Below are 27,657 nucleotides of genomic sequence, written 5' to 3'. Positions count from 1 at the left end.
GATAAAGTTCAAAACACCAAGAAACACAAAGTGAGCACCAACAACACAAATATTTCCTGCAATCATACAAGGCCAGATTCATTTATGTCTCACAGAAAATTGGTACAACAGAATAAGAAAATAAGCAAAGATCAAATCTGAAATCTTAAACATCATGAATAGATAGATATTCATTCCTCAAATTTTTGCAGATCAAATCTAGAGCTTATACTGGATGTATTGGCAGGCCCGAAAAGTTAAGTTCGAGAGCTGGAGCTACAGAAGGTACCCCTATACGTCGTCCTGGTCTGATGTAATACTGCAACAGGCTTAAGTGTTATATTAAGATCGTGAAAACTATTGCTAGGCCACCACGTACGTTGCACAGAATTGAATACAAGGGTACAAAGGGAAAGAAATGTCATTGACATTTAAAAACATAATTGTAATCCTATATAAAAAGGAAAATGTAATTGTAATGTAGCAGCATACAATTGTCAAAACACATCGACTATAAGTTCATCACGTTCAAGACCGTCATCATTCTATAGTTAGCTACAAGATGAAAAAGGTTTAAGCTTGTATATTCACTAGTGCATTCTAACCTACTAGCTTTCATATAACCATATTGAGAAACCCCATCGTCAAAATACAAGATAGTACTTGAAATCAAATATGTGATGTAAAACAAAACTTAATGATGTAAAATATGAAAACCAAGCAATTCCAGTAGAAACCAAAACTTCGGATAGATAATAACCTTGCTTTCGGTTAGGTCTTGCCTCTTTTCCAACTCTTCCCTTTGCTTTGCCTTGTCCTTAGACACCTTCAAATCAATATGATAAAGTTCAAAACACCAAGAAACACAAAGTGAGCACCAACATCACAAATATTTCCTGCAATCATACAAGGCCAGATGCATTTATGTCTCACAGAAAATTGGACTAACAGAATAAGAAAATAAGCCAAATTAAATCTTAAACATCATGAATAGATAGATATTCATTCCTCAAATTTTTGCAGATCAAATCTAGAGCTTATACCGGACGAATTGGCAAGTCTGAAAAGTTAAGTTCGAGAGCTGGAGCTACAGAAGGTACCCCTATACGTCGTCCTGGGCTTATATAATACTGCAACAAGCTTAAGTGTTATATTAAGATCGTGAAAACTGTTACTAGGCCACCACGTACGTTGCACAGATTTGAATATGAGGGTACAAAGGGAAATGTCGTTGACATTTAAAAAAATAATTGTAATCCTGTATAAAAGGCAAAATGTAGTTGTAATGTAACAGCATACAATTGTCAAAACACATCGACTATAAGTTGATCGTTCAAGACCCTCATCATTCTATAGTTAGCTACAAGATGAAAAAGATTCAAGCTTGTATATTCACTAGTGCATTCTAACCTACTAGCTTTCAAACAACCATATCGAGAAACCCACAAGTTAGTACTTGAAATCAAATATGTGAAGTAAAACAAAACTTAATGATGTAAAACATGAAAACCAAGCCATTCCAGTAAAAACCAGAACTTCGGATAGATAATAACCTTGCTTTCAGTCTGGTCTTGCTTCTCTTCCAACTCTTCCCTCTGCTTTGCCTTGTCCTTAGACACCTTCAAATCAATATGATAAAGTTCAAAACACCAAGAAGCACAAAGTGAGCACAAACAACACAAATATTTCCTGCAATCAAACAAGGCCAGATGCATTTATGTCTCACAGAATATTGGTCCAACAGAATAAGAAAATAAGCCAAGATAAAATCTTAAATCTTAAGCATCATGAATAGATAGATATTCATTCCTCAAATTTTTGCAGATCAAATCTAGAGCTTATACCAGACGAATTGGCAAGTCCGAAAAGTTAAGTTCCAGAGCTGGAGCTACAGAAGGTGCCGCTATACGTCGTCCTGGGCTGATGTAATACTGCAACAAGCTTAAGTGTTGTATTAAGATCATGAAACTGTTACTAGGCCACCATGTACGTTGCACAGATTTGAATACGAGAGTACAAAGGGAAAGAAACGTCATTGACACTTAAAAACATAATTGTAATCTTGTGTAAAAAAGGAAAATCTGATTGTAACGTAACAGCATACAATTGCCAAAACACATCGACTACAAGTTGATCATGTTCAAGACCCTCGTAAATCTATTGTTAGCTACAAGATAAAAAAGGTTTAAGCTTGCATATTCACTTGCGCATTCTAACCTACTAGCTTTCAGATAACCATATCAAAAAACCCCATCGTCAAAACACATCATAGTACTTGAAACCAAATATGCGAAGTAAAACAAAACTTAATGGTGCAAAACATGAAAACCAAGCAATTGCAGTAAAAACCAGAACTTTGGATAGGTAATAACCTTGCTTTCGGTCTGGTCTTGCTTCTTTTCCAATTCTTCTCTCTGCTTTGCCTTGTCCTTAGACACCTTCAAATCAATATGATAAAGTTGAAAACACCAAGAAACACAAAGTGAGCACCAACAACACAAATACTTCCTGCACTCATACAAGGCCAAATGTACTAATGTCTCAGATACTAAATGCAGGCCCAAAGTCCCGATTTGTTTCGGACAAATTTCACCACAAAGATGCACGTGAAAGAAAAACATGATCTTTAACAAATATGAAATGTGCCTCCATTTCGAGTCAATTCCGCATACAGAGATCATCATCTTTAACTAACCGATTAACACATTCTTTACTCTATTACACATGCATACATGAATTTCTCAGCTAAACCGAAGAAAGCTGAGGCCACGAAAACACGAAAAGTCTCAATCTTTCAACCATAAACATACATAAGCAAATGCTTAATGCAAAACAAGAGAGATATACCTGCTTGTTTTTCCTTCTCCGAGGGTGATTCAACGTGCAATTCCATCCGAACTTACAATTGCCAGTCTTCGGATAGTACGAACAGTCTCCAGCTTCCGGCCTCAATGGGTACTGATTCCTTCTGCTACTCTCCTCAACAACCTTCTTCTCCACCTCACCACCATTCTCATTCCCTCCTCCGCTGCCGCTGCTGCTGCTGCTGCTGCTTTCGTTCTCTCTCTCCTTCTCATTTTCCTTTTCCTTTTCAGTCTCTCTCTCCTTCTCCTCTTCTTCTTTTTCCTCCTTTTCCTTCAAACTCAATTTCCGAATCCCATCAACGATGGAAGGATCGAAGCTCCGATCCTCATCGAGGAAGGCGGGGTCGAATTGCTGAATCTCATCGAGCACGGCGGGGCCGAGTGTCCGAATCCAATCAAGGATTTCAACAACGGACGGCTCAGGAGACGGAACAGAAGGGGGATTTTGAGGAACGTCTACGCTTTCAGAAAATTCCGAAGGGAAAGCAGGGGCCAAGTTCCGAATCTCAACGGTGGGGTCGAATTGCTGAATCTCTTGAAGGAAGGCAGGGTCGCGATTCCTAATCCTATTGAGCACGGCGGGGTCGAGCGTCCGAATCCAATCAACGAGATCGGACAGCGCAGGTGACGGAACAGACGTCGGATTTAGGGGAACTTCGACGCCTCCGGATCTTAAGTACTTAAAAATTACGACCAGCACTGACAATGACACCGGTAGGACAATACCCGCCGCTGAAAAAAACATAGCTTTTGTGCTGATGGCGGCGGCGGATGCGGCGGCGACGGTAGCTGAAACTGGGTTGCTAGGTTTTTGCTGTGAACTTGCAACTAGCAACTACATTATGGATGAAACAAACTCTCTCATATGATCAAATATACATTGACTGCCTAAATCAAAGTCTGCTTTGTCTAGAGGCATGTTTGGATTGCTTTTCAATTCCAAAACTGCTTTAGGAAAAGTGAAGAGAACAACTTAGATGGAACATACCTTTCAGCAATTGCTGTTTAAGCAAATGTTGATACAATGCGACGATATCTTAAAATAATTATGCGTTGACATGTAATATCTATGTGTAGGCTACGTCCTCCTTTATAATAATACTCATGACACGCCCTGATCCTTTGTCCAAATGACAATAAGATGGTCACGTGCTAGCTGACATCAGAGGGTGACCCAAGCCATTTTATGAATGCATATGCCAAGAGCATGTGAAACATGCATAATAATTTCACACGTAACTACGCAATATAGTATTCAAGTATAAACCTTAGCAAAATATAATAATCCACTACCAAAAATTTAAAGTGATAATACATGACATGTTCAGAGCATACTACTAATTCGAAATACAAGCAGAAGGGATATTAGAAAGTGCAATTACACGAGATGTCCTACGCAGAGAGGAGGACACAAATTCATTGATATGGGAATGTCTTGTAGCTCGGGTCGTATGTCTCGTTCCTAGATCTTGAGGGGCGCAAAACAAAACCTAAGTGGACCAAGTTTATATATAGTAATAATAAAATAGTTATTCTTCAACGTACTAACCCCCAGTTTTGGAAAACTCATATAGTATAATAAGTAATAGGTTTTCCGAAAACCCTAGTATGTCATAAAACCTTCATAAAACATATATCGTATATAGTGTGTTTAGTAGGGGCATCACAATCACCCGAAGGCCCTACATCGCCCGCCCAAAGGCGTATATAAATCTTCCGCACGAAGGCATATATAAATGAATATCCACTAAGCACAAAAAATCATAAACGCAATCTTTCCAAAATATATCTCATTGGAACTTAATGGCTCAAACATCATATCATAAATCATATTCATAAATATCTCAGTAACGTAAATTCGATAAAGCATGATATTTCATAAAGCGTAAATCCGATAACTCATTAAACGTTTCATAAAACATAATCATGAAATCGTGTTTTTCATGTATGCATTTCTAGTGATTAAATCATGCATTTTAGAAGGGGTCCACTCACAGTTTCTTCGTTACCAACGTGCCTTTCAACAATAGAGAGGATTGGGTCATCTCAGACGACACACCTAAGCACAAAAGAGAACAATTTAGTAAACACTAGTACCTCTGAGGAGGCGCATGCGCTCCTGGCCATCGCTGCACCACGTGCAACCTTACGCGCCCATGAGTAAAGGATACTCACCTTCCTCGCGAGGCTTGAAACTGGTTAGTTTCTAGGCTCATTTCTCAACCATCTTCGATGTTTCAAAAGCCAACATGAAGCTCGACATGAAGATCAAAGATTCATACCAAGTTAGGACTGAGTGGTGGCCGGAGTTGGCCGAAAAATGGCCTCAAAATCACTGTCTTTACTGGAAAATTCGGTAAGTTTTCCCATGAGTTTCCTACGTCCAAAAGTTACCAAAACTTCTTAAAACTACTCCCAAACACACATCAAGACACGATCTATAATTTTTGGACAAGGTTCGAGGCTTACCTTCGCCGGAGTAAGTGGAAACTCGCCGAAGAGTCTCGGTGAACAGTGGGGGCATTGTGTAGTGAAATATGAAGATTTTTGGGTGGTTCTCGTTCGTTTCTGGGTTCACAACTAGGGTTGTTGGGTGGTGAGAGGTGATGTCGTTGTTGTGTTATTGTTGTTGTTGTGTTGTGTATGGCGCCCTCGAGGAAGGCTGGTTTGAGAGAGACTGAGAGGTAGAGAGTGAGAGTGTAGAGAGAGAGAGAGATTTGATAGAAATGAAAAAGGGGAGGGGGAGATCTCGGCGGAAAATGAGGGGATTAGGGGACAAGAATCCATGTGAACACCAGTGGCATATACATTAAGGTCACTAAAGACGAAACATGAAATATACGAAAAACATTCGACATTTCAAAAACGTAAAATCTTCGTTATAACTTCAAATTCGAACCTGTTCGCGCCCATGCGTTCATGGCAATGAGTACAATAAGAATAAACTAAGAAAACTAGTAATACGTGTCACGACGAGATGGTCAACGTTCATGCCACAATGGTAATTTGGTAATTTCACACCTTTAATATTATAAAATACGTAAAATTAAGGACAGGGTATCACAATCTACCCCCTTCAGAGAATTTTGGCCTCGAAATTTACTACCTCAAGTAAACAGGTACGGATATTGATTTCTCATCAGTTCTTCTATTTCCCAGGTTGTTTCCTCAACTGTGAGGTTCCTCCATAATACCTTTACCAACAGGATGACCTTATTTTTCAGCATTTTATCTTGTTAGTCGATAATCGCCATTGGCTCCACAACATAACTCATGTCCTGACTCACTTATAATGGTCGTGGCTGTAAGACATGAGATGGATCTGGTACGTACTATAAGCAACCACACCAATTTTCTTTGTGATTCTATAGGGGCCGACATATCGAGGACTTAACTTTCCTTGTTTACCAAAACGAACCACACCCTTTCAGGACGACAACGTCAGAAAAATAAAATCACCAATCTCATACTCATGATCCTTAGGATGTCAATTAGCGATGCTCTTCTATCAATCTTGCATCATCTTCAAATTCTTCTTTATCAACTGGATGTTAGCGTTAATGGTGTCGACAATTTATGGCCCCACTAACACCCGTTCATCGACCTCAGTCCAACACAGTGGTGTTCGGCACACCCTTCCATACAGTGCTTTGAAAAGTGCCATGTCGAAGCTGGAGTGGTAACTATTATTGTAGGCAAACTTGATCAATGGAAAATAATTATCCCAACTACCCTTCCATTGGAGAACACACATCATCAGCATGTCCTTCAAAGTTTAAATCGTCCTCTCAGATTAATCATTAATCTGTGGGTCATAGGCAGTGTTGTACAAAAAAGTTAAGTATTCATGGCATCATGGAATGCTCTCCAAAATATAGAGGTGAATCTTGGATTTCTGTCTGAAACAATGGTGACAGGTAAACTGTGTAGTTTAACAATATTATCATTGAACAACTGTGCTAGCTTCTCTAATGTATAATTTTGTCAAACTAGTAAGAAATGAGCAGTCTTAGTGAGTTTATCCACAATCACCCATATGTCATCAAACCTTGACCGCGTGCTTGGTAACCCATACACAAAATCCATGATATATATTCCCACTTCCAAACGAATATAGAGAGATTCTGCATTAGCCCTTATGGTTTATGTCTATCCGTTTTCACTTGCTGGCAAATTATACACCTCTTCACATACTTTGCAACATCTCGTTTCATCCTATACCAATAGTAGAACGGACGAATAGTGTGATACAACTCAGTACTTCTCGGGTGCATGGCATACGCTAAAATGTGAGCTTCATCAAGAATTTCCTTTTCACAACTTCATTGTTTTTAGGCACGAATAATTTATTTCCCATCATCAAGGCTTCATCTATCCGGATCCTCAAATCTAGCCTCAATCCATTATGCAGCTGTTCATTTAGGTCTGCACACTACTAATTGTGCTCTTGAGCTTCCCAAACTAGATTCACCAAAATAGGCCTAATTTGGAAGTGCTCTGTTGATGCACAAAATCGGCGGGGACTTTGGTACAACAGAAAGTGTCAAGTTTGTGACCTTCGCTAGGTTGCTCTGGTCATTAGTGTGGATAAGTATGTAAATGAATAGAGATAGGGAATCAAATAACACAAGATGTACGTGGTTCACCCAGATTGGCTACGTCCACGGAGTAGAGGATTTCTCATTAGTTGTGAAGGGTTTACACAAATACATAGGTTCAAGCTCTCTTTTAGTGAGTTCTAGTGAATAGCTTAGTACAAATGACATTAGGGATTATTGTGGGAGAATGATCCCTTTTTATAGAAGAGAGTTTCTAGTTTTGTTGTGACATTGACACGTGTCGTGTTGTGATTGGCCTCTGATATCAACATGTGTTGCGCTGTGATTGGCCTCTGATACAGACACGTGTCGCGTTGTGATTGGCCTCCTAGTTGGAGGAAAAGTCTTGTGGGTCATTGACGGTATGTTGTTGACCGGTGCTTAGTAGTTTCGGGATTGGTCAAGTATGGTACAAACATGCTCCAACAATGTTTCCTGGGGATCTGGTGTCACCGCAACGCTAGTTCCTCTAAGAGAAAAGAATAGCGGAACATAGATAGCTTGTAGGGAGGTAAGTTCTCCGAATGATTTCTGGCTAAGAGCATCCGCTACGACATTTGCATGACCAGGATGATACTCAATAGTGCAATCGTAGTCACTAATGAGTTCCATCCACCTTCTTTGTCTCGAGTTCAACTCCTTATAGATGAAGACATACTTCAAGCTCTTGTGATCCGTAAAAATGTGGCATTTCTCGTCGTATAGGAAATGTCACCAAAATTTTAAAGTAAAGATTATTGCTCCAAGTTCCAGATCATGAATGGGGTAATTTTTCTCGTGAGGTTTCAGTTGTTTGGAAGCATAGGCGATGACTTTCCTATGCTACATCAGAACACAACCTAAGCCTGACAAGGATATATCATTATAGATTTCAAACTCACCGTCATCGTCCGAAAGAGCAAGGACGAGGGCATGAGTAAGACGATGTTTAAGCTCTTGAAAACTCTGTTTGTATTTTCATCCCGTTCAATTTTGACTCCCTTCCAGGTCAATTTAATAAGAGGCAAGGCAATCACCGAGAAATCCTGCACAAAGCGTCGATAATAACCAGCCATCCCAAGAAAATCCCTCACTTCTGTGACATTCTTCAATTGTTCCCACGTTGCCACTGCAGAAATCTTGTAAGGGTCTACGTAAATTCCCTCAGCAGAAACCATATACCCGAGGAAACTGATTTGATCTAACAGTATTACTAAACTTCACATACAGTTGATGCTTCCTCAACTTCTCAAACACTAACTTCAAATATTTCGTATGCTCGACATTACCCTTAGAGTAAATCAAAATGTCATCGATAAATACAATCATAAACCAGTCAAGATACGGTTTGAAAACTCTGTTCATCAAATCCATGAAAGCTGCAGGTGCATTCGTTAATCCAAAAAGCATGACACGGAATTCATAATGTCTATACCGAGTGCGAAAAGTGGTCTTGGGTACATCTTTATTTTGGATAAGCAGCTAATGGTAACCTTGTAATACCTGAAAATTTTAAAATATATGATTATGTGGAATTTTTTTTTCAAAAAGTGAAATGACTAAAATGTCATTCGTTGACTAAATGTAATTATACGAGGATATATTTTATTGTATTTCTTGCCATATTTGGATAGAGCTCCATCTTCCAAACGCGTAGGCGCAAACCGTTTGTGAAACAGAGTTATAACGAATAATATATGAACGAGCGAAGTTAGGGGTGAAATGGTCATTTGACCATAATTTAGATTGCTCCAGATAATTGTGAGGTGCCACGTGTGTGGCATTGGCAGGAAAAGAGAGAGCACTGCCTAATCAGAAAACAAGGAATGAGGGAAAGGAGAGAACAAGGAAATGAGGGAGAAAACTGGGTTCTCCATTTGACCCATGTGACCCGACCCGTTTCCTTTGTCTTCTCCGATGGTTTTCGTCAGTTTTTGCGGCAAACCACATCAATCAAACCTTGGGAAATCACTCCATGGCCTTCCCTCTACCTAATCCACCGCAAATTTCATACAAAATGGGCCTTGATTGTGTGAAAACCGCACAAGGGTGCGGCGGGTTCAAGGACGGCGATCGGCTGATTTCGAAAGCCTCACCATCAACCACCGCCACCAATAGACTCTCCTCAACCTCAAGAACAAAGCCCATGCATTGGTTGGGGCGTCTAAGCTGTTTTGGAGTCGAATCAAGAACACCCAATTTCAAGGGTTTCTGGTGGGTTTGAGTGAAATTGGGGTTTTCCCGGCCGAATTGGACTTTAGCCCAAGTATGAAAATTGCTCCCCTCATTGAGATATTCATTTCTGTAAATTTTGAGAATTTTTGGAAATAGTTGAATTTTCCGACGAGCCGAGGCGGCCGACCGCCACCCACGGCGGTGTGTGCGGCGGCGCATGGCCAGAATGTCGTCAATACTATGCTTAGGCTAAATTGGATGCCTTGAAGTCAGTCTTGATATTTGTATGACATAGATTAATCGTACGAACCTAAATTCATTACGATATTGTGCTTGATCAATTTGTGACTTTAATACATTGTAATACATAATATTTGAGGACCTTAGGAACTTACGGATTAGGAATCCGATATACAGATCTTCCCGAATTGGAATTGTAAGTTCATAAAATAAAATGTCGACCACCACTTGATTTCGTAACTGGCGAAGATCCGACCATTGGATCATAATGAAATTTTAGTATGTTATTGTAGAAGCATAAGACGAACTATGAATGGCTTGATCCCTTCGTTTAGGGTACGGAAGCAGTCTAACCAAGATGTTAGATGCAGCCATAAACTAAACAAAATGATTTTTTTTTTTTTTAGTGATTAGTTAGAATTATAATTAACCATTATTTTTATTGTGGCCTACCTGTGTGTTTGGCTTCCGAAATAGAAATTTTGGGATGTTACAAACCCAAACAAAGGTCGATCTTAGAGAATACCCGAGCACCCCGCAATTGATCAAACAAGTCATCAATATGAGGTAGAGGATAACGGTTATTCACTGTCACCCGAATAAGTTGTCTATAGTCGATACAAAGTCTCATCAATCCATCATTCTTCCTCACAAATAGTACATGAACGCCCTAGAGAGACATGCTGGGTTGGATATAGCCTTTATCCAGAAGCTCCTGAAGTTGAATCTTTAACTCTCTCAATTCAGCTGGTGTCATTCGATATGGTGCTAAAGAAATAAGGTTAGTACATGGAAGTAAGTTGATGGTGAATTCAACTTCCCTTGCAGGTTGTAACCCTAGCAAATCTTCAGGAAAGGCATTGGTGAATTCATTCACCATTGGCACATCCCTAGCACACATGGAAGGTTTGGCATGCGTGACCACGTGAGCCAAGAATCCCACACAACCCTTTTGTAATAACTTCGTCGTCTTGATGGCGAAAATAATACTATTTTGAATAATCCTTCGCTCACCTTGAAACATAATTGTTGGTTGTCCAGGCCGATCAAATCTCACTAATTTATTTGTACAACCGACATACGCATTGTGCTTGGATAGCCAATCAATTCTCAAAATGATATCAAACTCTACTAGTTTAAAAGAAATCAAATTGGCCTCCATAAGTTCCCCTTCAACTATAACTGGACAATCCCTAAATTCCCATTGTGCACCAAATAAATCTCCAGGGGGCAATTGTATAAACATATCAAACCCAAGCGATGTAGGTTACGGGTTTACAACTCGTGCAAGTTGTGGAGATATAAATGAATATGTAGCACCTGGATCAATCAAAACACGAGCCCAATGACTAAAAACAAGTAACGTACCCATGATAACTTTGGAATCCTGTTTTGCCTCCCACTGAGTCATGGCGTTGATACGTCCGTAGGCTTGTCATCTTGAACCACCGCTACGACCCCCACGAGTCATAACACCCTGATTATTATAGCATGCTCGGTTACCTGAGCACGACTGCTAGAAGTTGCACCAGAGTACTACGGTTGTTTCCTAACAGGATTCTGAGTACTCGAACCACTACTTCCACCATAACCAGAACCAAAAGTAATATCATTTGGTAAGCGTGCAATAACGCAATTACGGGCATAGTGTCCAATGCCACCACTCCTGAAACATGAGCCTGCATCTACAATGCATTCTCCTCGATGATGCCTACCACAACGCGCATAAATCATGACCGCTGGATCAAAGTAACTAAAAGACTGTCTCGCCATCTTATTGCCAGATCCCTCACTGGAAGATCCCGAACCCTGACCATGGCGTTTGAATGAAAATTAGTGTCTAGGGCCGAAAGAAGAAGAAAATGTGGAAAGCTCCATCGTGCTTCGAGATCTGAAACTTCTACCCTACTGATTCTGATTTCGAGGCTGATTTTGGGTAACTCTGTTCCAACGCAACTGTTCAGTCCTCAAAGCTGCCTGAATCATCTCATCATAGGATGCATAAGTTTGTAGTGCCAAGAGTTCGCAGATGTCATCATTCAGAGCAATTTCAAGTTGTACCATCATCCTCGTAATCGATAAGTTGCCCAGGAAAAAAGCCAAGAATTCATGTCTTTTTCTAAACTGGTATTTGGGGCTCAAAAAGTATTTACTAAAGAATCTCTTGAAAGTAGCCCAAGTTGTCGTCGAGTTAGGTGGCTAAGAGTCTTTCACTGATTTCCACCAAAATCTTGCATTACCCTGGAGAAAGTAACCTACGGTCTTCGCCCACTCAACTGCTGGGCAAGACATACCCTCCAGAATGTCCTCCATTTTCTCAAGCCAATCATCGGCCTCCTTACAAGCATCAACTACATTCAGCTTAGTAACACAGTGACTCATAACAATTTCCATATAATTACAACTATGCCCGTTATTCTTAGGGAAAACATGTCATAGAGCGAAGGTCAATTGCTGAATTCCACTAATCAAACTAGAACGAGGCTGACGAGGCACATTCCCACCACGAGTATCCATGATTCTGATAAGAGAAACAAGATTTAAGAAGATTAAAGATTGTGGCTACATGAAGGATATGACTACCAAGTGGAAAGAATGAAGTCCTAAGTATGCTCTGATACCAATCTGACACACTCTGATCCTGATATTCGAAGGATAATGGGATGGCCACTTGTTGGCCGACACCCAAGAATGACGCAAGCCAGTTTATGAATGCATATGCTGAGAACATGTGAAACATGCATAATAATTTCACGCCTAACTATGCAATATAGTATTCAAGTACAAACCTTAACAAAAATATAATAATCCACTGCCCAAAATTTAAAAGTGATAATGCATAACATGTTCAAAGCATACTACTAATTTGAAATACAAGCGGAAGGGATATTAGAAAGTGTGATTACAAGAGATGTCTTATGCAGAGAGGAGAACACAAATTCACTGATATGGGAATGCCTCATAGATCGGGTTCGTATGCCTTGTTCCTAGGTCCTGAAGGGGGTGCAAAACAAAATATGAAGTAATACTAAAATAGTTATTCTTTAACGTACTAACCCTCAATTTTAGAAAACTTAAATAGCATAATAAGTAATAGGTTTTTCGAAAACCCTAGCATGCCATAAAACATTCATAAAACATATATTGTATATAGTGTGCTTAGTAGTGGTATCATAATCGCCGGAAGGCCCAACATTGCCCGCCTGAAGGCATACATAAATGAATATCCACTAAGTAAGCACAAAAAATCATAAACATAATCTTTCCAAAATATATCTCATCGGAGCTCAATGGCTTAAACATCATATCATAAATCATATTCATAAATATCTTAGTAACATAAATTTGATAAAGCATGATATTTCATAAAGCGTAAATCCGATAACTCATTAAACGTGTCATTAAATGTAGTCATAAATCATGCATTTTGGAATACTTCATTACCAACATGTCATTCAACAATAGAGAGGACGGTGTCACCTCAGATGACACACCTAAGCACAAAAGAGAACAATTTAGTAAACCCTAAGAAGATGATTGAATTTGGAAAAATGGACATCGTAATCAAATCCAGGATGTAAAAAAACCTAAGGGAGGACTTCATGTTCCCTTACGAGCCGCCGCACGCGGTAGCCAGGAAAGCCACACTCTGAGATGGGTCGCTGGAAAATTTTCTAGTGACACCGTCACAGTACCTCTGGGGAGGCGCGTGTGCTCCACGCGCCAGCCATCACTGCACCACGAACAGCCTCACGCGCCTGCGAGTAAAGGCTACTCGTCTTCCTCGCGAGGCCTGAAACTAGCTGGTTTATTGGCTTAACTTCCCGAGCTCGTTTCTCAACCATTTTCGATGTTTCAAATGCCAAAATGAAGCTTGACATGAGGAAAAGATATTCATACCAAGTTGGGATCAAGTGGTGGCCGGAGTTGGTCGGAAAATGGCAATAAGTCACTGTCTTTGCCGGAAAACTGGATAAGTTTTCCCCTGAGTTTCCTAAGTCCAAAAGTTACCAAAACTTCTCAAAAATACTCCCAAACACACATCAAGACACGATCCACAACTTTTGGACAAGGTTCAAGCCTTACCTTCGCCAGAGTAGGTGGAAACTCGCCGGAGAGTCTCGGTGAATAATGAGTGCATTGTGCAATGAAATATGAAGGTTTTGGAGTGGTTCTTATTCGGTTATGGGTTCACAACTAGGGTTGTTGGGTGGTGGGGGGTATTATCGTTGTTGTATGTTGTTGTTATTATTGTGTTGTGTTGTATATGGTGCCCTCGGGGATGGCTGGTTTGAGAAAGACTGTGAGGTATAGATAGAGAGAGAGAGATTTGACAGAAATGAAAAAGGGGAAGGGGGAGGTCTCGAGGGAAATGGAGGGAATTGGGGGACAAGAGATTTAACAAAAATGAAAAAAGGGAGAGAGGGTGGTCTCAGGGCAAAGGGAGGGGATTGGGGGACACAAATCCATTGTGGGCCCCAGTGGCTCACACATTAAGGTCACTAAAGATGAAACATAAAAAATCCAAAAAACGTTCGATGTTTTAAAAACATAAAATCTTCATTATAACTCTAAATTCGAATCCATTCGCACCCATGCGTTTGTGGCAATGAGTACAATAAGAATAAACTAAGAAAATTAGTAAAACATGTCACGATGAGATATCACAACTCAGAATTTTGATTCCTTCTTATTCCGTCTCCTGATTAGTTTAATCAGTCGTTCTAGTTCCGGATTAGTAAACGTGTCGTAAAAATATTTTTCTACCTTTCAAATGAAATTTCCACTTATTTCAAGCTGAGTCAACCCTCTTTACTCTCCATTTTGGTTGTCCTAGGTTTTTTTTTTGGTCAAAGGTTGTCTTAGGTTCACTCGTATGACCTAGGTTTGCTTGTCCTAGGTTCTCCCTCACCTTCACAACTCCACTCAGATGCTGTGACCTACAAACATGTTATTTTGTAATATGGGTTTGTCTTTTAAATTGGCATTGTATATGCAAATTTAACCAATGTTACATGCAAGATAGACAATGCACGTAACGTTGCCACAAGTTCGATACATAACAGAAGATCGCGACATAGGTTTTATCGAATGAGATCAACAACCAAGCCGTTTGCGATACCTGGGATGGGCAGTAATGAGTTGATATTATACTATATATTTTACCCTAATTTTAGTAATAATTTATTGGTTATTATGTGTAAATTTTGATAATTTGAATTGTATTTTCAAAATAGGATTTTCGACTTCCTCTGGAGAAAAACATGGCCAAATGAACGAATGTTGGAGTAATTCTAGTTGGAGGATGTTCGTGAGTCAGTTAGCTTGATCGTATAAAAATATCATATTTTTCTACCAAGCGATGATTTTCTGGCAATAAAATAAAGGATGGAATAGTGACGTTTTGGGCTTGAATTGTGTTTTTGGAGTCCACGATGACCTCGGATGGTTTCGTGGCCTTCTTGAGATGTGTTTGGAACGTTCTGATCTTTAAAGCAAGCTATCTTGGGCCAAATTTGAAGGAGATTTGAGGTTAAAACGTGACTGGACAGTTTCTGTACAGAGTCTCCTAGATTATTAAGGACGCTATTTTCTAAGTTATTTTATTTTATTGTTTAGTTTCCTAATTGGAGAAAAAGACTAGGGGTTTGTGCGATAGCTAGAAGGAATTTTAAGGCTTTTGGCCATTCTTAGATTTTTTTTTCTACGCTTTCTTTTATGCAACTTTGGAAACAGAGAGTAATTGCTAAGGTTTTTGAAGATTTTCTATTTTAAGGTGTTTTCATTCCTTTTATTCTTTATAATATTTTCTATGATTTCAATTATGAATATACTTAACTAATTCCTTTTGCTAGGGCGAAGCCTTGAGCCTTAGCATGAATATATGATTTTTATTTAATTGCTTATGTTTGATTGCATGCACACTTTGAATTATTGATCACTATTTTAAACTATCTAATTTTCTTAATGTCTGATCACCATTAGGATCTTTAGAAAAGTAATTTGATGCAATTTTAGTTGGAAGATTCTTTGAAATTGGCGCTGGCTTCTTAAGAGTTGCATGGTTTTTCAAAAGGTTTTCATAAAACTTAATGAGTCTCTCATGTTCATATTTGATCCGAACGTCTGGACAGATTGCATTAGATATATGTTTTATGTTAGACGTTCCAAGTAGGAAATATGTTAGGAAAACCTAACCTTCAAAGTGGTATGTGTAGATCATAAGTAATTGGTAAAAATGCATAGGATTGCTAGGTGATGGTGGAACCTTAGTGCTTTTATAAATTGGTATTTTAAAAACTGTTTCTTTTTCTTTCAGCTTTAATATTGCAGATTGTTTTATATTTATTAATTAAATTCATTTTATTAAATTAGGTCATAAAAATCAATCATCTCAAATTTCTATTTTACAATAATTAATTGGAATTTGGTTTGCTTTGAATTATTTAGTAATCTCTGTGGAGAACGACCTTACGAGAACCATTTAATTTATACTATAATCATTGTCATTCTTGCAAGTATTATAGGATTTTTTTTAACCCGTTTGCGTGTGGTAAATTCCCTATCAGGCAGTGATAATGAAATAAAGGAAATTCTTGACTAAAATATTTTCCGGTTATATGACATAGATGAGAAATAATTTACAGGTTCCATTTCCCTTAAAATCTCACAACTATAAAGTTTGTGTCGTCGGGTGAAGAGGTTTGAATACATTTCTAAGATTAAATTACCAAAGGAGAGATTACACATGTTTTCGGTGATGGAATCCTGTGTTCTTGGCATGCATTTCATGCATAACTTACTACACTGGCTGCAGCTGAGGCTGACTTGTAACATCAGTTCCGTTTTTGCTCCCAGCCATTCCTGCCCCGTTAGTAGTTGCCGAATCACTGAAAGTGTTTGTACCATACTTGACCAATCTCGAAACTACTAAGCACCGGTCAATAGTATACCGTCAAGGACCCGCAAAACTTTTCCTCCAACAAGGAGGCCAATCACAACACGACACGTGTCGGTATCAAAGGCCAATCACAGTGCAACACGTGTTGATATCAGAGGCCAATCACAACACGACACGTGTCAATGTCACAACAAAACTAGAAACTCTCTTCTATAAAAAGGGATCATTCTCCCACAATAATCCCTAATGTCATTTGTACTAAGCTATTCACTAGAACTCACTAAAAGAGAGCTTGAACCTATGTATTTGTGTAAACCATTCACAACTAATGAGAACTCCTCTACTCCGTGGACGTAGCCAATCTGGGTGAATCACGTACATCTTGTGTTATTTGCTTCCCTGTCTCTATTCATTTACATACTTATCCACACTAATGACCAGATCAACCTAGCGAAGGTCACAAACTTGACACTTTCTGTTGTACCAAAGTCCCCGCCGATTTTGTGCATCAACAGAGCACTTCCAAATTAGGCCTATTTTGGTGAATCTAGTTCGGGAGCTCAATAGCACAATTAGTAGTGTGCAGACCTAAATGAACAGCTGCATAATGGATTGAGGCTAGATTTAAGGATCCGGATAGATGAAGGGAGGACCCGGTTGAACACCTTAACCTCTTTGAGTCCACCATGGCATAACGGATGCACACGGACGAAGAACGATGTCTTCTCTTCCCCTCTACTCTCTCTGGCGGAGCTTTGAATTGGTATTGCCGTCTTCCACCTGAGACAGTAGACTCATTTGAGGAACTGAGGAAACTGTTTGTCTCTCAACACATCTTCCAGACAGATCACTTGCATTCTGCAGATGACTTGTACACTATTCGCCAGAAGCCAGACGAGTCACTACGAAAGTATGTCGGCCGCTTCAGCCATGAGTATTCTCACTGCGCTGAGGCAGATGACCAGACCGCCCTCAAAGCCTTCACGGCAGGCCTACGTGATTGTTTCTTCAAGTACATGATCAATGCCAACACTTGGAAGACTTACTCTGGGGTGATGGCACAGGCTTACAACCACACCTCCGTCGAAGCAAGGACATACCAAGGGAACCTCCATATGGTTAACCTCTATCAACAAGTGGGAAGTGGAAGTCAAGTTTTACCAAGTGAGGAAATCTTGGCCATTCAGACACCTATTGCATCATTTCCTGCCTCATTTAGTTACTCGCTAAGTCACCAAACGTATTTGTCTCTTGGTAAGAGGATGAATTTTTACTCTCAGCAAGCCTATTACAACAAGAAGGATAAAAGTTCGTATCAAGACAACTAGGGGTGAACGTACCGTTGACTATTATGACTATAGGGCCAAGCCTCACTTTTTCAAAGTGAAGGACTGGGTACTGAAGGAAAAGCTATTATAAGAAGGTATACACATTACAAATGTTTTGACTCTCAATCACTTGAGATCTTTTGTCATACAAGCCATTCGGCAAATATTTAAAGAAGAGGGAATTCAGACAACTTCTTCTGAGTCTTTTGCATTCCTAGCACTAGATCACTTGGTCTATGCTGACCTACCCCTATACTCCAACTCAGAGCTTCAACATGCGTACTTTGACACAAAGTATGTGATACTAAGTGTTACAACCAACATGGATCCCTTCATGCATAGCAAAACATTCATAAGTATCACTCATGTCAATCAACATAAACATCATACATTCCAACACATTCATACATAAACATCATACATTCCAACACATCCATACATAAGCCAACTGTGCTTCAAAAGGGTTCAACATACTTTGTGTCATTTGACACTTGCTACAATGTGCCTCGACACATTGCCCTTATTCTCACCAACCAAGTGATGAAATGTGAAGAAATAACTCATCTTCATGCCACCAACGAGGTGATGAAATGTATAACCTGTACTCTCTTTCATGCCACTAACCAGGTGATAAAATGTACAACCTGTACTATAATATCATTTGGCAACTTGCTACTCATGTCACCAACCAGGTGAAGAAGGAACTCATTTTCATGCCACCAAACATGTGATGAAATGTACAACTCGTACTCTCCTTCATGCCACCAACCAGGTGATGAAATGTACAACCCGTACTCTAATATCATTGGGCAACTTGCCACTCATGCCACCAACCAAGTGAATAATGAACTTATCTTCGTGCCACCAACCAGGTGATGAAATGTACAACCCATATTCTAACATCATTTGGCAACTTGCCACTCATGCCACCAACCAAGTGAAGAAGGAACTCATCTTCGTGCTACCAACCAGGTGATGAAATGTACAACCCGTGCTCTAACATCATTTGGCAACTTGTCACTCATGCCACCAACCAGGTGAAGAAGGAACTCATCTTCGTGCCACCAACCAGGTGATGAAAAGTGATGAAAGGTGATAAAGGAACTTACATTCATACCACTAACCAAGTGATGAAAGCAACTCACCATTCATTCCACCAACTAGAAGACGAGTGTTAAAACTTTTACATGTGAACTCCTAGCATTCATAAATAATAAAAAACTCTCAAGCTTTACAACTCAACTAGGGGAGCACTTATGCCTAACAAGAGTTATAGTCACCAACAAAGTCTTATTGCAAGCCATCAACGGTTTCAGTGCATGGTATACGAGATCAAGCTCTTCAGCCCTCTTACATCTGCTTCAGACACTTCTCCTCTGTAACAATGCAAACACTACAACTCGTATAAAGCTTCACACACTCTTTATCAAGACTGTTCGAAGCAAATTCAATTTATATGGTTCATCCAAACCTTCGACTACTACAAGGTGTGGCTTGCATCACAATCTCTTGCTCAATAGTGTGGAAGCAAAATTTGTATATGTTGTCTCTCCCACATTTTCAAATTTCTAATTTTCCCAAAAAAAAAACAAAAAAGAAATTGAGAAATTCAACAACTTCAACAAATGAAGGGTAACTACAACTCTCAAAAGCTTCACACACTCTTGATCAAGATAGTGTGAAGCAAAACCAACTTATGGTGCCAACAAAAGCTTCAACAAGTGAAGGACAACAACAAATGTCAAAAGCCTCACACACTCTTGATCAAGATAGTGTGAAGCAAAACCAACTTATGTTGCCAACAAAAGCTTCAACAAGTGAAGGGCAACAACAAATGTCAAAAGCCTCACACATTCTTGATCAAGATAGTGTGAAGCAAAATCAATTTATGGTGCCCAACAAAGCTTCACCTACAAAGTTTCAACATCAAACAAAGCTTCATCAATGGAGAGCAACTACAATTCTCAAAAGCTTCACACACTCATGATCAAGATAGCGTGAAGCAAAATCAATTTATGGTGCCCAACAAAGCTTCAACACAAAAGCTTCACCTACAAAGTTTCAACATCAAACAAAGCTTCAACAACAAAACTTCAACATCAAGCAAATCTTCATCAATGGAGAGCAACTACAATTCTCAAAAGCTTCACACACTCTTGATCAAGATAGTGTGAAGCAAAATCAATTTATGGTGCCCAACAAAGCTTCACCTACAATGTTTCAACATCAAACAAAGCTTCATCAATGGAGAGCAACTACAGTTCTCAAAAGCTTCACACACTCATGATCAAGATAGTGTGAAGCAAAATCAATTTATGGTGCCCAACAAAGCTTCACCTACAAAGCTTCAACACAAAAGTTTCACCTACAACACTTCAACACAAAAGCTTCACCTACAAAGCTTTAATACAAATTAATACAAAAGCTTCACCTACAAAACTTCAACATCAAAACTTCACCACCAAAACTTCACCTACAAAACTTCACCCAAAAAAACCATTTTCGAAAATTCAAAAATTCGAAAATTAAAAAAAAAAACTTTGGGCCTAAACAACTTTCATACCAAATATTATGAAGGAGGAGTTTTGGACAACCACTTAGAAAGGAAAATGGTGAAGTTTTGTTTGGAAAATTGCCTACTAGCAAGACACCTCATTCGACCGGAGAATTGGGGGACTCCTACCATATACCACTACGCCTTGCTACTCAAAAATTTCGCGACTACTCAATGCCTTGGATTTTTCAAGTCCCTAACCGAGAAGTTTTTCTCACTCAAGAAATTAAGAGAGCATTACTTCAACTTACAGGGTCCACCCATGAAGTTTCAACATGCAAACTTCAACAAAATAAAAAATCCAAGCTCGGCATCATTGCTCTAATTGAAGAGATCGAGAAGCCTCAACAGCCATTTGCTAACACCGTTGTCGAAGAACAAAGCTTCGCCATACCACATCTACTACTTTGTCAAACAGCAAAAGTATCCCATATCATCAGGATCGAACATATTCTAGGTTTGACGGACTTGTTTTGACCCTCAAATTCTAGAGTCAGCTCGCTCCTTTGGAGGAAACCAGAAAACCTTCCAGCCTAGTTCAAGAATACACATGTGGAAAGTCAAGTACAACAAAGCATGTGCCAATTCGTCCGTCTTCTCCAAAAACAAGAGTACCTCATATCATCTCTTCTCCCTGTTTCTTCTCTTTATCCTTGTTGCTGAATGAGAGACAGGGAGAATGAGTACAATCAGCTGGAACCCAAGATTAACCTACCGATCTGAGACTGATTGCTTACCTTGCCTGTCACCTCTTTCGGCAGATCTCCTCACTTAGAGACTTGGGGGACTCCTACTATATGGTTTATATCGCACTTGACCAAACCCGAAACTACAAGTAAGCTTCAAATGAAAATAATACATTACCTTGTGCTTCAATGCTAACTAAAGATACCACTCCTGGATGAAGGAAAAATACTTCCAAGAGAAGATGCCACATCTACTTACAGGACAGAGAAGGCAAGTAAAGGCGACACCACACTTCGGTACTTGGAAGTTTCGTGATTACTCAATAGCTTGGATATTGCAAGTCCCCAACCGAGGAGCTTTCCTCACTCGGGACTTAGGGGAGCACTGTTTGTACCATACTTGATCAATCCCGAAACTACTAAGCACCGGTCAACAGTATACCGTCAAGGACCTGCAAGACTTTTCCTCCAAGCAGGAGGCCAATCACAACGCGACACATGTCGGTATCAGAGGCCAATCACAGCGCAACACGTGTCGATATCAGAGGCCAATCACAACACAACACGTGTCAATGTTAGAACAAAACTAGAAACTCTCTTCTATAAAAGGGGATCATTCTCCCACAATAACCCCTAATGTCATTTGTACTAAACTATTCACTAGAACTCACTAAAAGAGAGTTTGAACCTATGTATTTGTGTAAACCTTTCACAACTAATGAGAACTCCTCTACTCTGTGGACGTAGCCAATCTAGGTGAACCACGTACATCTTGTGTTATTTGCTTCCCTGTCTCTATTCATTTACATACTTATCCACACTAATGACCAGAGAAACCTAGCGAAGGTTACAAACTTGACACTTTCTGTTGTACCAAAGTCTTCGCCGATTTTGTGCATCAACAGAAAGGAAGTCGATGATCAGGACCAGATCTAGTTGAAGATGATATATGTAACGGGTGGTCAAATTTACAAGCTGGCCCAAATTTGCAAATGCCATAGCGACTGTTATGCGTGCAAATGTTCTGATCCTGGGTTTTGAAACAAATTTTGTGTGATCAATGGCGTGCAATCATGTAATATGCGATCAAACGGAGGCTCTTAGAACAGAGGGAAGAGAACAATTAGTTAATAATATTTATGATTCGGGAACAATTGTCCTCACATAGTATTTCATTTGTTTTACCTTCATGTATCACAAAGTGAAAACCCTTCTAGGATCATATTCCGAAATTATGAACTCGTTATAAAAGGCATGGTCAGAGAAGGGTGAACTTACCGGTCTCAAGGGCAGGCCCTTGTCACTGAGTGCGATTGGGGGGCCTACGGCAGTGAGTTTTTGGATGGTGATATCTGCAATTAGGTTTAAACCTCCAATCTCCCGTTCTTAAGAAATAACCGCAAAAAGATTAGCCTGGTCTTTCTGGGAACTCTTCAATTTGATTCTGTTGTGGATGTTGCTTGTAGATGTTGGTTTCAGCCACTGAGTTGTTCATCATGTATGGCGAACGCGCAGGCATGCTTCTTTCTGGTGCATATGCTGGAGCCTAAAAGTTCACAACGAAACACAATAGGGATGCCAGTTAACAATCGAGACCTCACGAACTGATAAGGATGCCAATTGACGAGTTGTGAATGCAGAGATATGAACTAAAAAAATTACTCTAACTGTTGCAGACAGCAATTTGTCAAACTATTGGGAACTTTAAGTCCTGGTTATAGATCAAAACTCATAGCAAACGTGGACGAGCAAATTATTAATTTATGAGCCAGAAATGAATAAAAAGAGCATGGCTGAAAAGTATAAGAAAGTTAAACATACAAAATGATCGTGATCTCACATTCCTGATAAAGTGTAAATTGGTATATCAAAGTGATCAACGTTATTCAAACCTGAGACTATAAGATGGGAAAGTTAAATAAAAGTACCTGATAACCATTCTATTCTGAATTTTGAGAAGAAACCACATGAGGTGGTGGAATCATCAATGTTGAGTAAACCGGAGCCTCATTCAAAGGCCTTGGTGCAGACCACGGTGCCACTGTTGATTGTGATGCACCTTGTAAAGATGAAGGACCACCATTACCATATCCAGATGGGGGATCAGATCCTCCTGTAGCTGTAGGATCAGGGTGGTTAAACCTGCAGTTCGATGCATACTTGCAGGAGCCATTTCGCATATGATAGGGACACTCCCTCTTACCCTGTAACAAGTAAAAATAAATATTTGCAGTAACTGACAGAGGCATAATAAATAGGTCCAACAAACCAAGAAAATAAGCAAAGATAAAATCTTAGAAATCGTGAATAGATATTCATTTCTCAAAACTTAGCAAGCTAGATATAAAGTGTATACCGGTCGAATTGGCAGTCCCAGAAAGCTAAGCTCAAGAACTGGAGCTACAGAAGGTTTCTCTGTGCTGTGGCTGTATCTGCAATTTTTCGCATACTTACATCCACCCGACCTCAAGTAATACTGCAACAAGCTCAAGTGTTATAACATCATGAAACTGTTACTAGTCTGCCGTACACATTGCACATATTTGGATATAAGGCACCAAGAGAAGAATTGTTACTGACATCCGAAAGCATAATTGGAATTACTGTATAAAGGAATACCAGAATGTCATGAAAAAAGCATACAATTTCATGAAAACGCATCCGTTGGAGATTGTCTAACTACTTACCAACTTGCGACAATTTATTCAAACACATGACATGCCTCCCCATACGATATAAACAAATAAAGTTCAAAATCTCAAGATTTTGTGATCTAAAAGCGCTTTGAGTTATTTAAAAGCACTTTCATTTAGGCCATAAAAGCACTTTTAAGTGCTTTTCAGAAGCGTAAGTGCTTTTTAAATGATGACTCAATGTCATCGACTCTATTTCGCATGGAATATTGCAGAAGAAATGGTTTTTCTGTGGCTGAAGGAATCCACAACTGCTTATGGGGACGAGGTGATAATGCAAAAATAATAGGGTGAGACTGGGCGGAGCTACAAACAACTTAAAGACAATTTTTCTTGTGCCCGGGAAAGATGTGGAACACCAAATCTCTCATATATATAAAGAAAACTTTTATTTTTCACTTCTGCATGAATTCTTTTGCCTTTCCATATCATAGGGATTCGACGTGAAAAACGACTTGCTGGCTATTGACTGTTCGACGCAGTGACGCACTTCCTCTCCTTATATATAAATATGAATATGTTTTGTTGCATATACAAGTGTGTAATGTAGAATGACCAAAAAAAAAAAAAAAAAGATTGGTGAACATAAAAATTTTAGAATTCTGTGGTTCTCAGTTTGATAATTGGGACAAGAACATCACTTTACACACACACACACACACACTATCATCTAGTAAGAGTAAAATATATTTAATATATTACCTGGAGTTTACTGCTTAGTTTTGTTGTTAGGTTTGCAGCAGTTGCTTCTTGCTTGTTGCAGGACCTTACCTTGTATCATTCCCATCATCCCACTCCCCCAGTCCGAGGGCTCGTTTGGCGCCTAAGATTGGATTTGATTTGACAACTCAGTACACTCAAGGTGTGTTGAAGAACAGAAACAAATAGAGGAATTTTGTCCAAGTTAAAAGTAGAAGATGAAGTGCAGAAAGAAAACCAAAATGGTGGGTATCTCGACCAAAAAAAATGGTAGGATATCAACATATCTCGAGACTCATCCTTCTAATCAACAGTACCCAAATGAAAAATCATTCACATCTACTTTCATTTCTTACTCCAACATACCTTAAAGATGACAAGTTATCAAACCTAATTCTAGGCGCCAAACGAGAAGGTTTGACGAATTAACTTCAGGAGAATTCCAACAGTTTTCCCTTGAGAGTCAAACATAATTGGGGTTTGTTTTTGGAGGTCAAAAGTTAAATTTAATGACTTTTGTTAGGTAAGATGATCCAACAAACAAATCGAAGATAATTGAGAAATGACCATAACCGCAAAGCAAACACGAAATATTTATATTTCCCCGAATTTAACTTGTTTTCTAGTAAGATTACATCAAACACGAAATATTTATATTTCCGGCTTCCACTAAGTTCTCACATCTGAAAAGCCGGTGGCAGCTAGGGGAGAAGGTTTGATACATTTCCAAGACTCAACAACAAAGCGATTTCACGTCCTTGGTGACAAGAATCCACTGCTCTAGTTGGCATTTCGTGCAAAACGCATTATTTAGGCTGTTGCAGAATTGTGGCATCAGTTTAACTTCTACTTCCAGATGTCCGTACCCCATTTGCAGTTTCCGAGTCACAGAAAGGAACCTGATAATGACGGATGGTCAAATCTACAGGTTGGCCCGGAACTGCAAAGGCCATAGCGGCTGTACTGTGTGCAAATGTTCTGACCCTGGATTGGAAACAAATTTAGGATGAAATTTTTTGTAATTGATGGCATGCGATAACGAAGCAGAATAACTGATAGTTAAGAATCCTTCTATGTTGAAAGAGACTTGTCCATAACTTTCACTACAAATTATCTTTCGCAAGGTCAAATTAGTCTCAGTAATATACATTGTCTTGGTACATTGCTAATTATCCAAGGTACACTAAAACTTGCAAAAGGATTTCAATTCCAAAATTATTCCATCACTTCATAAAAAAAAATGTTTGTATAACATGCGGTGGTTAGTTATTAAGGAAAACTAATGAAAATGGCTTAAAAACTTTGAGTTTTAATCAAAAGGACAAAAAGGTGTTGTAAGTGAATAGTACCAGGAGTGACTTTTTAGAGTAAAAATGTCCTTTTTCGTTAAAGTAAACAATACCAGGAGTGTTTCGTTATAACTAACCTACTTTCTGTGCTACTTGTATCACAAAGTGAAAAACCTTTTTGAGATCATAATCCATAGTTACGAATTCTGTATAAAAAGAACAGTTCGAAGAAGAGTGAACTTACTGGTCTTAAAGGGAGGCCCCTGTCATTGAGTGTACATGAGGGGGTCGCTGGAGTATGATTTTTTGGATGGTGATATTGGCAATTAGATTTATTAATACAATCCCCCGTTTGAGCGAAATAAAAGCAAACAGGTTGCCCAGGTCGTTGTGGAAATTCTTCAGCTTGCTTCTGCTGTGCATATTGTCCGTAGTAGTTCATTTCAGTCACTGAGTTGTTCATAACATATGGCGGAGGTGGAGGTGCAGGCTTGCTTCTATGTGGTAGATATGCTGGAGCCTAAACATGTTTTGGCCAATACAAAATTAAAGAGAAGCATGTTTTTGAAAATGCAAACGAAAACAGCAATAATTCTATAAATTCTACAAAATAAAGGGGCTATTCTTACTTGTACCCACAAACTAATAGGGAACCCAAATAAGAAGTCTAGACGTACCGATATGAAAACGTAAGCATATTACCACGACTGATGCAGACAACAATTTGTTATCAATATTCGAAATTTCAAGAATTTAACTTCCTTACAAATAATAATAGAATATCACATTAAGTCCTTAACGTAGGACCATATTAGTTTTATGAGCCGAACATGAATAAAAAGGCATGAGAATGAAAAGAAAAAGGTCAAAACACAAAAAGATCCGACTATTATCCCAAAAAATACGGTAATTCGCATATCAAAAAGTGATTAGAGTTATTTAAACCCAAGACTCTAGTAAGGGACTGATGACTAAAGTACCTGATAACCATTCCATTCTGTAGTTTCGGAATTTATCCCTTGAGATTTTGGCAGATCTTGTAATGGTGCAGGCCTACCATTACCATATGTGGATTGTGGGCGAGATTCTCCGGCAGCTGTAGGATCAGGGTGGTTAAACTTGCAGTTTGTTTCATACTTGCAGGTGCCAGTTCGCATATAGTAGGGACAATCTTTCTCCCCCTGTAATACGTTAAAACAATTATTCAGCAAACATATGGACACATTAAATAGCTACAACAGAATAAGAAAATAAGCAAAGAAAAAATCTTAAATCTTAAGCACCATGAATAGATAGCTATTCATTCCTCAAATTTTTGCAGATCAAATCTAGAGCTTACCGGACGAATTGGCAGGCCTGAAAAGTTAAGTTCCAGAGCTGGAGCTACAGAAGGTACCCCTATACGTTGTCCTGGGCTGATGTAGTACTGCAACAAGCTTAAGTGTTATTAAGATCATGAAACTGTTACTAGGCCACCACGTACGTTGCACAGATTTGAATACGAGGATACAAAGGGAAAGAAACGTCATTGACATTTAAAAACATAATAGTAATCCGGTATAAAAAAAAGGAAGATCTGATTGCAATGTAACAGCATACACAAAACACATCAACTATAAGTTGATCACGTTCAAGACCCTCATAAATCTATAGTTAGCTACAAGATAAAAAA

General features: G+C 39.1%; 1 protein-coding gene, 1 long non-coding RNA gene and 1 pseudogene across 59 annotated transcripts in view; 1 reads left to right on the top strand and 2 right to left on the bottom strand.

Annotated features, from left to right (window-relative positions):
* LOC103950069 overlaps positions 1-15,616 on the top strand; it is a 28,136-nt gene extending 12,520 nt beyond the window's left edge. For 2 of the 9 annotated variants that reach the window (XR_007259701.1, XR_007259687.1), the window contains 2 exons: positions 192-264; positions 1,003-1,017. This is a non-coding gene — a long non-coding RNA (uncharacterized LOC103950069). Of the gene's footprint in view, positions 1-191; positions 265-1,002; positions 1,018-1,803; positions 1,871-15,072 lie in introns of those variants that run through there. The other 7 variants (XR_007259705.1, XR_007259690.1, XR_007259703.1 and 4 more) reach the window with 6 other exon arrangements.
* Positions 1-27,657, bottom strand: part of LOC103950070 (zinc finger CCCH domain-containing protein 67) — a 62,605-nt gene that overhangs the window by 13,063 nt on the left and 21,885 nt on the right. For 11 of the 50 annotated variants that reach the window (XM_048587766.1, XM_048587769.1, XM_048587783.1 and 8 more), the window contains exons 3-7: positions 2,827-3,506; positions 2,352-2,417; positions 1,824-1,910; positions 1,533-1,610; positions 1,023-1,109 (exon numbers count right to left, since the gene is read on the bottom strand). The exons of 2 other annotated variants lie outside the window; for them this stretch is intronic. In XM_048587766.1, coding sequence (XP_048443723.1) covers positions 1,023-1,109; positions 1,533-1,610; positions 1,824-1,910; positions 2,352-2,417; positions 2,827-3,506 — 998 coding nt within the window. Of the gene's footprint in view, positions 1-739; positions 806-1,022; positions 1,110-1,532; positions 1,611-1,823; positions 1,911-2,351; positions 2,418-2,826; positions 3,507-25,417; positions 25,681-26,229; positions 26,506-26,965; positions 27,167-27,324; positions 27,412-27,657 lie in introns of those variants that run through there. 37 more of the 50 variants (XM_048587764.1, XM_048587765.1, XM_048587767.1 and 34 more) reach the window with 13 other exon arrangements.
* On the bottom strand, positions 16,457-23,568 carry LOC125478927 (annotated as a pseudogene).

Source organism: the organism of the source record quoted next, unplaced genomic scaffold, assembly GCF_019419815.1.
Source record: "Pyrus x bretschneideri cultivar Hongxiangsu unplaced genomic scaffold, Pyrus_bretschneideri_v1 Contig27, whole genome shotgun sequence".
Taxonomy (NCBI): domain Eukaryota; kingdom Viridiplantae; phylum Streptophyta; class Magnoliopsida; order Rosales; family Rosaceae; genus Pyrus; species Pyrus x bretschneideri.
This window is presented reverse-complemented; position numbering and strand designations above follow the sequence as displayed.